The 16,949-nt window shown below is 44.6% G+C and overlaps 1 protein-coding gene across 3 annotated transcripts in view; it reads right to left on the reverse strand.

The window, feature by feature from the left end:
- Window positions 1-16,949, reverse strand: part of ITPR2 (inositol 1,4,5-trisphosphate receptor type 2) — a 278,837-nt gene that overhangs the window by 163,260 nt on the left and 98,628 nt on the right. For all 3 annotated transcript variants that reach the window (XM_071816102.1, XM_065845412.2, XM_065845403.2), the window contains one exon: window positions 7,130-7,323. In XM_071816102.1, coding sequence (XP_071672203.1) covers window positions 7,130-7,323 — 194 coding nt within the window. The remainder of the gene's footprint in view (window positions 1-7,129; window positions 7,324-16,949) is intronic.

Here is a 16,949-nt window from a genome sequence, read left to right on the forward strand (position 1 = left end):
AGGAGCACAGGTATGTGCTTCCTGAGCTTCTAGTAACGTTGCCAGCATGCAGCCAAAAAAGAAAAAAAAGTTTGGCTTTGGAAGCTATCACTGTATTAGTGATAGAGATCCCCCTCACTCAACACTCTGCTTTCTTCTAATTGTTGGTGTCTTTTGCTCCTCAGCTGTGAAATCAGAAACTCATACAGGAAAAATCCTAATTCAAACCTGGAACTGCTGTTTTTATGCTGGAATAATGAGGAAAATAACTTGGCTAGAGACATTAGTAACAGTTTAAGGACTGACAAGTACACATTTGACGCTTTACCAACTGACTGCCCACCGAGTTTCAGTGTCTCCCACACTTATGCTCCTCGCTCACAGCAAGTGTACAATGACAGAGGTTTAAAATCATTTAACATACTTTACAGTCAATGGGAATGAAAGCACACATGTTAAGTTACCAAGACTCAGGGGACAGGTGATGACTTAGCAAATGGTGGCAACCTGTTTCTTTGATCTCTAAGTCAAGTCAGACAAGCTTCCCAGACCCAGAGCACTGTAACAGGATTTGAACAGGGTAAATAGGACTACGTCATCTAAAAGCAAATCAAATGCCAATTTAAGAAACAAAATCTTCTCCTTAAAATCTTCTAACCAAAAAGAAAAAAGGCAGGTTTATTTTGGTTCCATGATCAAGTTACCCTATAACTGTACAAGCAAGATTTTTAAAAATAAAAATTTCCCAAGTCAACACATAGTCAACTAAGCTTATCAGGCCATCTGTTTAATTCTGGCTGTTGGTAGAATGGAAACTGTTGAGTAAAAAAATGCCTTTACTTAAAAGAATAAGAGGATACATTGAGAACTAAATTATTATTAACTAAAATATTTCTTAGAATAGAATAGTTTAATCACCGCTGTACTAGCTTTGCATTATAATACAATAAATCTAAAATATTCTTACTTGCCTTTTTGGGTAGTAGCATAGTAATAAGAGGTAACATGATTTAAATTAATCCTTCACTGCCTATTAAATGAAACAAAATTATTTTGTATTTCTTTTGAACTAAGGTCATACATACGACCATGAGCCAGCACTGTGCTCTTGTGGCCAGGAAGGTCAATGGCATCCTGGGATGTGTTAGAAGGGTGGTGGTTAGTAGGTCCAGAGAGGTTCTCCTTCCCCTCTACTCTGCCCTGATGAGACCGCATCTGGAATATTGTGTCCAGTTCTGGGCCCCTCAGTTCAAGAAGGACAGGGAACTGCTGGAAAGAGTCCAGCAACAAAGATGATGAAGGGAGTGGAGCATCTCCCTTATGAGGAAAGGCTGAGGGAGTTGGGTCTCTTTAGCTTGGAGAAGAGGAGACTGAGGGGTGACCTCATTAATGTTTACAGATATATAAAGGGTGAGTGTCACGAGGATGGAGCCAGGCTCTTCTCGGTGACAACCAATAATAGGACAAGGGGTAATGGGTTCAAACTGGAACACAAAAGGTTCCACTTAAATTTGAGAAGAAACGTCTCTTCAGTGAGGGTGTCAGAGCACTGGAACAGGCTGCCCAGGGGCGTTGTGGAGTCTCCTACTCTGGAGACATTCAAAACTCACCTGGACGCCTTCCTGCGTAGCCTCATCTAAGTGTTCTTGCTCCTGCAGGGGGATTGGACTAGATGATCTTTTGAGGTCTCTTCCAATCCCTAACATTCTGTGATTCTGTGATTCACTCCACATATGACAATGTACTAATCTGCAGTAATTTGACCATGTGACTAAACCATAACTAACAAGCCACAGATTAAGTAACAAATTAGGATTAAATGCTCTCCAATCCCACATGCTCTTGCACTGGATGTGCAGTGAAAAAGGAAAGGATGAGACAAAATGTGATTCTCTTGCCTGTGAGCAGACAGGGAATGCACAGGATGACTTTGGTGTCCTAGAATCATCCTCATAGGTATCAACCAGTAGAGCAAGACAGTATGAAGAAAAAATCAGTCAAAAAGCAAATGAAAATGAGAAGCAACACACATTAATGATATTATTTAGGTGATATAACTTCATCACACCCTGTCCTTCCCCATAAGCCTTAAACTAAAGGAGCTCTGGAACCAAAGTGTGCAGTATTGCAGATAATCCAACAATTGATAATATTTCAGATGACAAATAATTAAGGTAATGTAAGTCATTTATAAGCAAGTCAGAACAAATTGAATCCTTCAAAAGTGACAATGGTACCAACAGATCTGCGGAATTTATAGAAAACAGTGAAACATCCCTTCAGGGCGTAAGTACTGCAGAAACTGGGAATTGATACACAGAACAAATGTGTGCCACTTCACTTACTAATAGCACAAAGTGAAAATTATATCTCAGGAGGCATGCTAGTGTCATTTAGCTTGTCAGATCAGCTGAGAGAAAATCATAGCAACCTACAGACTACTCTGAGTCTAACAGTGGAAATCTGAAACGGACTTCAAAAGTGTATGGCCTTAACATGACTTCAGTGGGTCTACGTCCAAGTCTGCCCTTCACCAAACTACCGTAAAGGAGACGTCAAATACTAAAGTCAAATAATCTATCCCTGTGCAAAATAAGCATTAATGAGACTGGAAACAGACACACTGTTTTCAGAAAACATTAGTGAGGCAGATTAAAGGACAAATTCTGCCTTTTTACAGATACAATGACAGGAGTTTCTGCATCATCTACTTCCTTCAGAAGTGACGTAGGTGTAACAAAGTGAGGATCACAACTGTACTGTTGTTCACACAGAGGAGTATAACAATGATAAAATCACAAAATCATTTTGGTTGGAAGAGACCCTCAAGATCATTGAGTCCCACTATAAGCTAACACTAGCACTAAACCATGTCCCTAAGAACCTCATCTACGTGTCTTTTAAAACCTCTTCAGGGCTGGTGACTCCAACACTTCCCTGGGAAGCCTGTTCAATACCAGACAATCCTTTCCCTGAAGAAATATTTCCTAATATTTCCTAATATCCAATCCTTGGGGCCTGGAGGTGGGAGTAGGTTCGGTTGGAGGCGCACCCTGGCTCTGTTGGCTAGTATGGTGGTGAAGGACAAAAGGTTCTCACGGCTTGTCCTCGAGCAAAGGAGCTAAGTCATACCCCTGTCGAACCCGAGTCCGTGGCACTTCCACTCACATGGGTAGAGTTCCTCAGACTTCTCTGGCTGGGCATATCCACAAGTATCTGCTAGAACTGGCATCTGAGTTTTAGCAAGGTCAAGTCATGGTATGGGAGAGTGAAGGGGTGTCTACGTGTGTGGGTAGGGGAGAGGCAGGTGGACAGTCATTCTGAGCAAGCTGGCTTTGGAAGGTATTTACAAGTGATGAACTGTGAACATTCCAACGTATTTGATCCTCCGTCATGCAGTGGTCAAACTCTGAGGCTCGGTATTCAGTTGGGCATTGACCAAAATGGTGTTCTAAAAAGTTGTGACCAGTAGAGATGGCATGAACCACTCAAGCGCCAAGAAAATGTAGATCGGGTTTGCTGTCTTTCAACTGGCCTCTATCCAGCCAGGCAGCAAAAAGCTTCATGAAGAAAGCCTGAGGTGCCCGAGAAACTTCCAGGATGGTGCCCTGGCGTCTGTCAGGAGCCAGAGAGCCCTGAAATTCCCTGGGAGTCCAGCACCCTGATCATGTGAGCATGATCACCTGTCTTAGCCAGACGAATACACTTCCCTGCAAAAGCAAGAGTGGCACCATCTCACTACCTAGTTAGGTCTCCAGGGTACAGTGATAGCTGCTGGCATGGAGGTAAGATCGATAACTTGGAATCCAGAACTTCCTAGGGTTCAACGCTATTTCTAGGAGCATTTGACTCCCTTTAAAAAAATGTGATCCAATTCTTGAGGTTGCAGCCTTCAAAAGCCACCCAGAATGTAAGGCAGCACCAGAGCAGGAAGGTGGGCATGGAGATGGAAAGTTTCCAAAAAGTGCCTCCTAGTCAAAGACAGGGACCAGGAGGTGTCACAGGAGTACACATGCAGTCACCAAGGTGTCAAGTAAGCTTGGACCAAAGCATTTTTATTCTGTTCATGTAATTTATTGTCCGGTTATGGAGGTGTGGAAGACGGGAGTCGGGAGCCGACCGGGAACTCCTGCGGTGCCGTTTGCCGCTGTGTCACGCACGGGAGCCTGGATGGCTGGGGAACTGCCAGATGAAACCTGTGGCAGGTGGAGCCGGCGCCATCGATGATGGTTATTGAGGTGGATCCACCTCCATGGGCTCCTCGGCGTCTTGTGGTGGCTGAACAGCCAGTGGCCCCATGCCATAGTCTGGCGGATCCACCTCCATGGGCTCCACGTCGTCCTTCGGTGGGATGTCACACCTGGGCCGCAGCAGATGGACACGCCGCGGCCCCATGCTGTTCCCCTGCCTGCCCACAGCTGCTCGCTGCACGACATTGTTGATGTGAGCGTGGGCAATGGCTCTCATGGCGCGAGGGGGAATGTTCCTCTTCCTCCTCTGCTCTTTTGCCTTCCTCAGGCTCCCGGGAGGTCCCAGTTGCACAATCCGTCTCTCGCGTGTCCTCCGCCAGGGTGGGCAGCCATCCACCTTGCTGCTCCGGCTGCTGTCCGGCAGGCAGACACGCTTGGGCTCCACGCCGCCGGTCGCTGGTGGTCCCACTGCCATGCGCCGCATGCCGGAGATCAGTGATGTAATGTCCGTCACGGTCGTGGTATGCGCATTCATGTTCCTCCCCCTCTGCTTCCTCCTCCGCTGCCTCGGCTTCCTCCTCCGGGGTCGTTTCTTGCTCTTCCACGGGAGCGGGGAGCGGCTTGGTGGCTTCCCACGCCATGCTGGGCAGCCACCCGCCTGGCTGCTCCCGCTGCTGCCCGGCAGGCAGACGCGTTTGGGCTCCACCCCGTTGCCTGGTGGGCCCACAGTCAGGCGCCGCATGCCATCGATCAGAGAAGTGAGATCGATGGCACTTGTGGCACACGAGCTGACGTTGCTCCTGGTGGGAGGTGCCATGCTCCCCTGTGGTGTCGGGAAGTGGCTCTGTGGTGTCCCACCCTGAGGTGGGCAGCCACCCGCCTGGCTGCTCCCGCTGCTGCCCGGCAAGCAGACACGTTTGGGCTCCACCCCGTTGCCTGGTGGGCCCACAGTCAGGCGCCGCATGCCATCGATCAGAGAAGTGAGATCGATGGCACTTGTGGCACACGAGTTGACATTGCTCCTGCTGGGAGGTGCCATGCTCCCCTGTGGTGTCGGGAGGTGGTTCTGTGGCGTCCCACCCTGAGGTGGGCAGCCACCCGCCTGGTTGCTCAGCGTTCTCTTCCGTCCAAGCATGCTTGGCGTCCGAGGGCCTCGCACTGTGGGCCAGCTGCAGGGGCCCCCGCTTTTATAGGGCTGGAACAATGGGCAGTGAGGTGGCTGGTGACAGGCAGGAGGTCACTGTGGTGGCGATTGTGACTGTAGTCGGTGGGTGTGGTCAGAGGTGGCAGGTCATGGAATCACAGAATCATAGAATTGCTTTGGTTGGAAGAGACCCTCAGGGTCATTGAGTGCAACCATAATCTAACTCTGGCACTAAACCATGTCCCTAAGAACCTCACCTACTTGTCTGTTAAACACCTCCAGGGATGGTGAGTCTACCACCTCCCCGGGCAGCCCTTTGCAGTGCCTGAGAACCCTTTCTGTCTAGATTTTCTTCCTAATACCCAATCTAAACCTCCCCTGGCACAACCAGAGTGCGTTTTCTCTTGTCCTATCACTTGCTCCTTGGGAGAAGAGACCAACACCCTCCGTGCTACAACCTCCTTTCAGGGAGTTGTAGACAGCAATGAGGTCTCTCCTCAGCCTCCTTTTCTCCAGGTCAAACAGCTCCAGCTCCCTCAGCCGCTCCTCATCAGACTTGTGCTCCAGGCCCCTCACCAGCTTCGTTGCCCTTCTCTGAACTCTCTCCAGCACCTCAATGTCTTTCCTGTAGTGAGGGGCACAAAACTGAACACAGGATTCCAGTTGTGGCCACAGCAGCACCAAATACAGTGGCACAATCACTTCCCTCCTTCTGCTGGCCACGCTATTCCTGATACAAGCCAGGATGCTGTTGGCCTTTTTGGCCATCTGGGCACAGTGCTGGCTCATGTTCAGCCGGCTGTCAATCAACACCCCCAGGTCCTTTTTCCCCAGGCAGCTTTCCGGCCACTCTTCCCCGAGCCTGTAGCGCTGCCAGGGGTTGTTGTGACTCAAGTGCAGGACCTGGCGCTTGGCCTTGTTAAATCTCATATGATTGGTCTCAGCACAACGATCCAGCTGGTCCAAGATCCCTCTGGATGGCCTTCCTACCCTCCAGCAGATCCACACTCCCAGCCAATTTGGTGTCACCTGCAGACTTACTAAGGGTGCACTCAATCCCCTCATTGATAGAGAGATTAAACAGAATGGGTCGCAACAGTGAGCTCTGGGGAATGCCACTTGTGACCGGTCGCCAACTGGATTTGGTTGCGTTCACCACAACTCTTTGGGCCCGGCCATCCAGCCAGTTCTTTATCCATTGCAGAGTACACCCACCCAGGCCATGAGCTGCCAGCTTCTCCAGGAGAATGCTGTGGGGTACGGTGTCAAAGGCCTTACTGAAGTCTTAAGTACACAAGATCCACAGCTTTTCCCTCATCTACCACGTGGGTCACCTTCTCAGAGAGTGAGATCAAGTGGGTCAGACAGGACCTGCCTTTCATAAGCCTGACTGGGCCTGATCGCTTAGTTGTCTTGTATGTGCCACATGATGGCACTCAGGATGATCTGTTCCATGACCTTCACTGACACTGAGGTCAGACTGACAGGCCTGTAATTCCTCGAATCCTCCTTCCAGCACTTCTTACAGATGGGTATCATGTTTGCCAACTTCCAGTCAACTGGGACTTCCCTGGTTAGCCAAGAATACTGATAAATAATTGAAAGTGGCTTGGTGAGCACCTCCACCAGCTCCCTCAGCACCCTTGGGGTGATCCCACCTGGCCCCATAGGCTTGTGTTTCCTCCTACCAAAGTCTTATTTTTACAATGATCAGCCCAGTGAATAGTAAGGATGTAGGTAACAGAACTTGCCACAATGTGAATAAGTAAAGAACTGTGAAATGATTGCTATGTAATATTCCACCAATCAGTATTACCTGCAAAATCTCAATTATTTTCAATTTGGTGTCCATTACAATCACATCTTCACTGTCTGAGGTGCTGGCTTGCTTGCTTGGGTGAATGCTTGGCTGTACATCAGGGGCACTGATGGGAAATATGGATCCTCTGCTCAACACCATTTGGGTCATCATTTCTCCTACACCATGGATAGTCCTCATAACATTGTTTCCTATACATTAAACAAAAACACATATATATTTGCCATGAGTAAAGCTTGCTTGCATAGCTGTATATCAGACATACACCCATTTTTACAGTCTAAACAGGCAGTATTGAAAAACAAGTCCTCAATTCCTGATCAAACCTCAGGAGAAGGATTTCATTTAAATTACCCAACAGTTTAGGGACAAATTTTCTACACTGGTTTTCCCAGAGATCATTTCTTACAGGTCAACAGATGGAAAAGATACCAATATATTTCCACACTTCCATTAATATGTTAAAGAAATCATAAAAAGAACAAAACAAATCTTAGTAATTCACATAATCCATTCCTTTGTCTGAAGGCATATTAATACTATCTACATCTAAGACCATTTCTGAAAGAGATTTGTTTAACCAATTTTTTAGGAGTATTTAAGCATTGCATATCCCACATTATAGAGTATCCCTAGGCAAGTAATTCCAATACTTGACTATGTTTATTGTTAGCAAACTTCTGATGGTATTTCATTGCTATCATCTATTCCTGCAATTTATAACCTTGCTTTGTAGACAACTTGGGATGAGTTAATCTTCCATGCCTACTCCCACTGATGTCTTCACCATGACGACTACACATAATATGCGTGCTCGACACTAAAGAAGTTGGAAGGAGACTATCCACATATCTATGTCATGCTAAGAGAGGGTAAAGACTTGAGGCTGTGCAAATCTGATCGATCTCTGCATGTGGTCCAAATGACAGGCCACAAACAAAAGCCAGCTGAGAAGTAATCAACCATCGCACTTCAAAAAAGTCCCAGGAGAAGGTCATGCCCTGAGGGTTGTCCTTCAGGTCAAACAAGTATCTGTAATGACAGTACCCTTCACAAGTCACATCTGGGAAAAAAAAATAATTTAAGTTCACGTGGCAAAAATCTTCAGTCCAGTCTAGTTGCAATGGTAGCTATCACTGATGCCAGTTCAGCAAAATTTACCGACAAATACCTTCTATTCCCGTAGATTACACTGGTCTGTCTCTATAGTGAATTTTGATATGAAAATCATCTCAGTGAATCAATAACTATCTTCTTCCAAAGGTGGGGAGAAGAAAGAAAAAGAGCATCATGATAGCTACCTAGAGGAATTAGTTTCCTTTCTTGCAAAGCACAGATCAAAATGAATGGAGGAAAGGAAGGGAATGATAGTATCTCTTTGCAAAAAGAGTTCCAGCACCTAGACTACACCAAAGGCAAACAGAAGAGTCGAGGAAATGCAGCTTTGCTGAGGTAAGCCTGAATAGTTCTTCTGTGTCTTTTAGTACACTTTAATCATCACAAACTGACAAGTTTTACTCACACTGAAGAGACCCTCTTCCCAGATAATTTGCTGTAAAAAGCCAAAGCTATATTTTATTTTGTTAGCAATACCCTCCTCTTATGCCCTTCTTTCTTCAATCCATAGAGCTCAAGTACTGCATGCAGGGAAAGAGGATGCCTTCAGCCCTCACTTTAAAAGGAAAACACACAAAGAATTTGCGTTTTCAAAGTGAATGTGGCAGATTAGTGTCACATTTGAGGTCCCATTCAGCATCCAGACTGGTGTGCAATCAGTCTGAATTGCTTTTTTGAAAATAATACTTCAAGTCCCTACAAAGCGGGGTGGGGAGAGGGAACATATTTTTAACTTTGCATGATGTTAGAGAAAAAAAAAAAGCCAGAAGTCAAACTGAGGGCTAAATGCTCACATTAGGCAGGCACAGAAAGTTCTCCTAACTGCTTACACCAGCATAAAGCAAACAAAATAATTCCAAATACCCTTCTTGCTGCAAAATGAAAATGGTGCATTTTCCTTTCAAATCAAATAAAACAGCTGGGGAATAACATAATATGGATCCCCTCCCACCTCCCCATCCCCTTTTCTACAGTGAGCCAAACATTTATTTGCATTTATCATCATTCAGTACACTCATGTAAAGCTAGATTACTAAGCGGAGGACCTTCAGTCCTTAAAGTAGCTTCAGTTAAACTGATATTTTTCACCTTCTTCATCTTCAAACAATGAAATAAACTACTTCATTCGCATTGTCCTGTCCTTAAAGCTGACTGATAAGCCCACAACAAGGTTGTGCAGCTGCTTCCAGGTCTGTAATACCCTTGCTCTACTTCTCAGTTGAGAAGCCAGCATCCTCCCTCTCACAACATGTTTTGAAAATCTCTTTCACTCAGTTGTACAGAGGTGAACATAAATAGAGGCACTGTTATTTTGAAATCTTAGAAATTCTACAGAGAACAACTTTGATCAATGGGGTTACCAGCTGATAATTAAACCACTTAAGTCTAAGACAAGTCCAGAAGATATTATTCTCAAAAACTAGATACAACTGCAGTCTGTCCCAAATGAGGCAGAATTACACTTCATCTTCAAAAGTTCCTGCCCACCCTTCAAAACTGAAGTCCATTTTGTGTAAAGTTAACAAAACTGGTAGTGTCTTTTGGACAAGGAGTCGGACAATGCCTTGGCTGGACCTCAGGTTCTTGGAGAAAGAAAGCTGGGATTTTGCCTAGAGCACACATCCAGCTTATTTCTCAGCTATCACTGGGGTGCTGCACAGGCAGCACAGGGAATGGGATTCAACTCCTTCCATGACCTAGGAATTTGTCGCTCTCTCTGCATTTCAGGACCACCCCCATAAATGAGGAGACTACTCTCCATCTCTAAAAAGGACAGTGAGAGGCCTGGTACAACAAAGACTGGGAGGCACTCAGCTAATGTGATGATTAAGTCTATAAAAGCACCTAGAAAATAGAAAGAAAGGAGATGACTGCTCTCCTTTCTCCTTACCCACAGAACACCAGTGGTAAAAGATGGTACAAACCAGTGAGCGGTAGCTATGAAGCTGCTTCCCAACAGCACTGGTTGGGAATCCAACAAGAAGGATAAATCCTCTGTACACAACACTGCTTTACTGTTGACCTTCATGTGACTGATCTAAACAGTCAGAGGCAGGAAAGTTAAACGAGGATTAAGGTGGTACATATTACCACTGCCACTTCAAACTGGTTTTCATTAAGGCATAGGAAAGGATTTTAGTGAGAGAAAAGTCTACTTAATCCAGTTTCGTGTTTACAGCTGAAATGGACAGTGACTCAGTGCTGCATTAGTTCTGTCAATAACAGCAGTGAGGCAAGGTGTCATGCACAAGCCCACCTTGGAAAACTTTTTAACTAACTGCATGATGCTGACTGTTATTTTTAATTAACTCAGAGCAGGCTTGGGGAGAACATTCCCAGAGTGAAAATAATGCAGCAACTGCAGCAATTCAGCATTCTTTTCAGAAAAGATATTTTAACAACTGTGTTTTGTAGGGTGCTGATGAAAAGTAACCATCTCTCGGGAACAGGCAGCAGTCAACCAGCACGTTCATGCACAGCAAATGAAGCAGCTGAGTGGGTCTCAACACGAGGAGGAACTCCTCTATTCTTTAAAAGATGCCATGAGGATCATTCAGGTACATAAAGAGTGAGCAGAAGCTTCTCTTCTAAAAGATTCCCCAGTAATCAGTACTCGTGGTGCTCAGTGTTATCTGCCCAGCCTTGGAAGTCTAGACCATGTTAAGCATGGATTTAAATCTGTCACTCACAAACATCAGGGGCCAGCAGCACTCTTGCTAGCAAGTTGTTTCTTCTTGCCATGCTTTTATGTCCTCTTGGCTTTAATACAGTTATCTCAGCAGGAAAGGGCATGAGTCTGAGGTAAGGCATGCAGAAAGGTTACTATGGCTTAAAAAGGAACTGACTACATGTCAGCTAAGCCTGCAACAATGCAAGACAAAACACACTGGCTCAATAAAAGAGATTTAAGTTCTTAGTACATATGCACACAACTACTAAAATAACTAAGCTCTGATCTTAGTTAGAGCTCCAAAGTGCTTCCTGAATACCAATGCCCAAGGAAAAATTACCTTGCTGCCTCAGGTAGTTAACTGAGCTAAATCAGGAGAGAGAGCAAGCAGTGGTGCACCTTGATTAATTTGTGTGTATTTTGCTAGAGGTAAGTGAAGAGAAGCCAGAGCTGTGCCTTCATATGGTACTGCCACCCTTAACCTGCTGACATCCATAATTTGTTGTCTTTGAAGTCAAGGTATTAATGTTAATATTATGGTTGAGAAGTGTGGCAGGGAAAGAAAAGTTATTGCAACGTAGTACAGTGCTAGTGTGTGCAACCAACCACTTCTCTCACCAACAAACCACTGCAAAAGTGGCTTTGGTCTACAGAGGAAAAAAAACTCAAAGCAATTTCCATAAATCTTCTTCCGTTTTTCCAATTTTCCTTTCCTCTCCCCAAGTCTTCCCCTCTGCTCCTCCCTCTACCAAGAACCTTCCATAAGCAGTGGACCCATCAGAAATGCCTCCTGTTGAATGTACAGTCTCACAATGTTAGCCTATGGAAGAGTGAAATCATCATATGCACAAGTGGTAATTTAAAGGAGCTGTAGATTAACAGGCACTGAAAGAAGAGGAAAGAGAATGCTTGTCATGTTTTGAAAAGACAACTGTGCATCTCCTTTCATTACTTTTTATTACAGTGATCACAACTTCCTAATGAATATCAGTTTCTGTCACAAAACTGTAGCACATAATCTCATACAATTTGGCACGACTGACAACACAGCGGCCTCTCTGAGAAAAAAGATTTTGCAGAGGAGTCAATTATGGGAAAAAAAATAACAACCACCCAAGTAATCGAAACAGTGGATAATGTGACACTTCATTTTCTACATAAACATATTTTCTTGATAAGTCATTTACTGGTTGCGAAAATTCTAAAAGCAGAATACAAAAGTAAACAACAATCTGCTATGTAACACAGTATGGATGGTAAATGACAAAATACCACATTCAGAAAGAAAAACAATTGTCAAAGGCAGCCAGCAATTCATGCCTTTTCTTCAAATTGTTCCCAGCCAATTGCTGTGCAGCATCCTCGGTTTGCTCTCCGGTTCCCACAGCACTGCAGGTACTTCACACACCATGTGGCGGCTGAATGTGAACACACACTGGACAGCCTTAAAGGCTGGCAGATACTGCCCATAGCCCTCCACAGGTATCCCCAAGAACTGACTTGCAGCCTTGTTTATTTAAAAATGAACTATACACACCTGATCTGGGTCTCTAGTTGCCACAGAGGGATGGAATCTTGTCAGAGACTGATAAGAATAATGGTTCAAACATTGTGGCAGTTCATCCAGCCACAGGAGATGGTATATTCACTATAAAGTGAATTGTGATTTATATATCAACGACAAGCTAACGAGCCACAGACAAGGCCGGCTGGCTGATACAGGAGGTGGGAGACATGCTGGAGGGCACATAACTCCACCTTCTGATATGCCCAGCATGGTAAAAAGGGAAAAAGCTGAGACCCTTCAAGATGGCCCGAGACTTGTCAATCTTTCACAGTTACTCCTCCCCCATCCTGACTTTTCTGTATTTTGTAATAACACCTCCACAAAAGACCAAAAATTATGCAAGCGGGCAACCCAGATGGCTACAAAGGCCCACCTTGTGCAAGCACTGGCAGCGCCCACCCACCATCCTGAGGACCACTCTGCCCACCAGTGAACTGAACAAGACACCGGAGGATGCTGCGCATCGCTGGATCTGAGACTGCGAACTCCATCACACATAAAGCGGGGCCATAAGGATGGTGAAATATTTCTCTCTCTTTTCTTTCTTTCCCATACTTCTACTTTTTTGCTTTCCTTTTTATATATAATATAGTAACATAAGATTTACAGCCCCGCATATGCTACGAACTTTTTATGTTTACCAATCGAACCTACAATAACGAAAATCCTTCTGCCACCGAATCATATACCATTTGGGCCAAGCTGCAAAATAAAAGCCTTTTGTTTATGGACCTTAAGTACTATGTGTACTGTTTTCCAACCAAGGGGACCCACAAACATGAGTCATGTCACTTCTCCCCCAACCCCCCTCCCGACTCTTACCTCTGGGCCGGACGTGACAAGTCACAAGTCTGCACTTACTAACATTATTGTTCAGTTGTTCTCAACACAGGTATAGGAAAGGTGGATTCCCAGGACTTAATTTTCAAAACTGCTCAGCTGTTTTTAGCTCTGCAAAAAGTGCCTGTATTTTCAAAAGGATTTGAACATCCAGCAGCTTTCACTAGGGCCTGGAGAAGCCGGATGTTCAATGTTTCTGGAATTAAATACCTAAAGAGGACTTGACTTATGATGTGTTCTTCAAGAAATTCAGTACTTAATGAGCAGAAAAGACAAATGTACTTGCAACCACTGCTCCAATGACTTTCATTAACCTGTCCATAAAAGCCAAATACATTGTTCAGTCTTGCTTATATTAAAAGGAGCTTGGGGGGGAAGGAGACAAATCAAAGGTTTTGCAAAAATGTGTCATTCCTCGCATTGTCTCGGTAGTTATTGAGTTACACAGACAACTCTCTGATGTCATCAAACCTGAGCATGCTTTGACTAGGATACTTGAGGATTCAACTTCTTCCAAACACCTCCCAGAAAACACTTGTCCCCTTCCAATGCAGCAGGGCACAAACCAGACAGCACATGCTATCAACACACCTAACCCTTCCCTGCCATGCCAACCTCTACCACCACAGCTCTTCAGGCCTCCTTTCTCATCCACAACCCAACAAAATCCCAAAGCCTTCTTAGTACTCAGCCACTCTCATTTTTCCCATGTAATTAGCTTTTACCAACTGTAGCCCTGGTAAGGCAAACCTGAATTTTGCTAGCACATTGAGGAAGCTGTAGGCTGGTTTCCAAGCTCACTGCAACATTAGGAGACATCAGGCATGTTGCTGGAAGTCCAAAACTTTCACCATTAGCAAAGTGGAGTTTTCAGCAAAGCTGACCTTGTCTCAACCGGTACGTCAGTGTAGGTAGGTAGTAGTTACAGCTGCTTACTTATAACAGCAAGTCACTTTCCCCATGGTTGCTGAAACCGGAGCCTTGACTCCAAACAGTGGGGATTTCAGTGAGACCTGTACTCTTGCTCCACCATAAGCTTCTTAAAGCTTCAGTGCCATATTAAGGCATGCAGTGCTGCCAGGCCTTGAGGATCCTCTGGCAGGGAACTGTATGTGCAGTAGCGTCTAGTTACCAAGAGCTAAATTAAAACCCCAATGGCAGCTTTAGCCCTACATTTCTTTGTCTTTGTTGATTTGGCCACATTACTTTCTGCAACTTAATTTTTCTGTGTGAGTAGTTATAGCCATTTTAAGACAGATAATAACCACACTTCAGTACCTAAAGGAACACATTTAATTTCAAACCCTTTAGAGCTATATATTATTTGCCAGAAGCATTAAGCTTTACACCTCTGTTTGTGAAAGAGGTATTAATTTTTACGGGTTTTCTACAGAATTTGCTCATAAAGACTGCAGACCTACCATAAACAGGCCAAGAATCACACTTTATTTCTTCATTAAACCATTTTTCTTCACTCAATAACTAGCTGACCTCAGGTAAGCCTCACAGAAAACCTAATGCATAACATTAAGGGCAGAAGGTGAAGCCACCTCTATGTGTTATACAGAACTAATGAGGCAAAACAAACAAACCCGACTATATGCTATGCACATACATTTGCTACCCACCCCCTAAGTGAATCTGGCCACTCCAGCCTTCACCTACCTCCAGTATATCCACAAGCCCTCCCCTTTTTGCATACAAACTCACTGCTGCCCAGCCACGGTGGAATTCTACAGACTTCCACCTTTTCCTGATGTTCTGTAAGTTCTATTGATGTTGCCTATCCCCAAAACCACAAAGCAGTATGAAAAACACAGCCTTCGTGCCACAGACATTAGACGAAGGAAAAAATAAATCCATCAGCATGCTGGCCTTGAAAGTAAAGAGCATCATGGGAACAAAGCCTTCTGGCAGAGTTACATCTATGAAAGAGATATCGATTCCTAGAGGAGCAATGGTCTCCGGAATCACATTAATGCACAGGCCTCATGATGAGGGAAAGAACAAGGAGGAAAGAGAAATGGTCCATGCTAGAGAATTAAACTCTCAGACTGACCTCCCCTTTCGTCTGACATTCTTCCTTACTGAACAGCAGTTGCTTTGCTATAGACAGCTGTGACTAACACAGCTAACTTTCCTAAGGGTTAAATCTTTTTTTTCTTTTGTAACCCCTTTTTTGTAAACTGCTGGCATGAATTATTGCTCCAGTCTGCCAGGTAACCACTGCCTCATTAGCTCTGCTAATCAAAGTGTGGCTCAATAAGATATTTCAAACCGTCAACCAGACAAAAGAGGCGATAACAGACATGGATGCAAGGCTGAGAAACAATATAGTATTTTCTAACAGTCCCAGATGAAACCTGGTCCTTCTTGGTCACGGAGGACCCACAGGCACAGTAGAAATGGCAGGTCCAACCTGGTTCTCAACGCTGTTCTAGGATCAGTCTCACTACTGGTGCTTCTAAGCAGTATGTCTCCCTACTTGCAGCCAAGAAGGTTGGAATCTTCTTGCTCAGCTGAAGTGAAGGCACTAAGCAGACTAACAGGATGTTAAGAATAACAGGATATTAAGAATAACAGGGGCAGAAGACTGGACAAGAGTCCCCTGACACACTGATACATGACCACTCTCTTGCAGAGAGATGGCAGCCCACCAGTCCTGAAGTCCTCAGAAGAGAGTGAGGACTTCCCCATTCTGACCCCTGCCAGGGTTCAGTCCTTTGGGGTACATCCCAACAAAGCAGCAAAGCTTGCAGTGTGACACAGGAGTCAGATGCTTCATGATACATTTCAAATGTAAATGTTTCACTGTCTCAGGACACCTATAGACAGATCTTCAGTCCCTTCGGTCTACAAGAGAGATATGCTACCAAGCTAAAGACCCAGACATAACGTGAAGGAGCTGGGATATTTGGCTACCAGTTTGAATAGGTGAGAATCACAGAAGCAGGAGCAACTGGAGTTTATATGTAGTTTTTAAAACTTCTGTTTCAAAGAGACTGAGCACAGCCTTCCTTCGTGGAAGTGCAGGGAACTGAAAGACTGATGTCAGCAGACCCTGGCCAGGAAAATTGTAATAATTTACATAGAGCTCTTTGGGGAAAGACATGATCTGCAGATAATCTAGATTTGTCCCACCGGTTTTCAAATCAGTGCCCAGCACTGTGGAGTTGCATCCCAAGACATACGCAGCTTAAATTCAAGGATGTATTTCCTTGCATGTCATTATTCTCCTTCCCAAACAACATTAACTAAATAGCATTGAGCTGCATGGCAAATGTGTAGCTTGCCTGCTAATACTACCATGTCGTTTCATCTTTCAGACCTGACATATGCTGCAGCTGCATGGCTTGACTAAAATCAGCTATTTGAAAGATCAATCACACCTAGAGAAAGATGTGCATTTTAATTCACAGAGAATAAATAACCAGTATTGGACAAGGCAGATTGGATCCTGACTCTGGAATGATACAGCAGGGTGCACTTATTAGGAAAGCAATGACTTTACCTTTTAATTAAAACTGCAAGAGATTATACTGTTCTTGAAAGGTGCTAGAATGACAGCACTACTAAATGAAGTCCTCACTTTCTCCTTAAAAAAATATCTCTTTAGGACACGG

This window comes from Patagioenas fasciata, chromosome 1, assembly GCF_037038585.1.
Source record: "Patagioenas fasciata isolate bPatFas1 chromosome 1, bPatFas1.hap1, whole genome shotgun sequence".
Taxonomy (NCBI): domain Eukaryota; kingdom Metazoa; phylum Chordata; class Aves; order Columbiformes; family Columbidae; genus Patagioenas; species Patagioenas fasciata.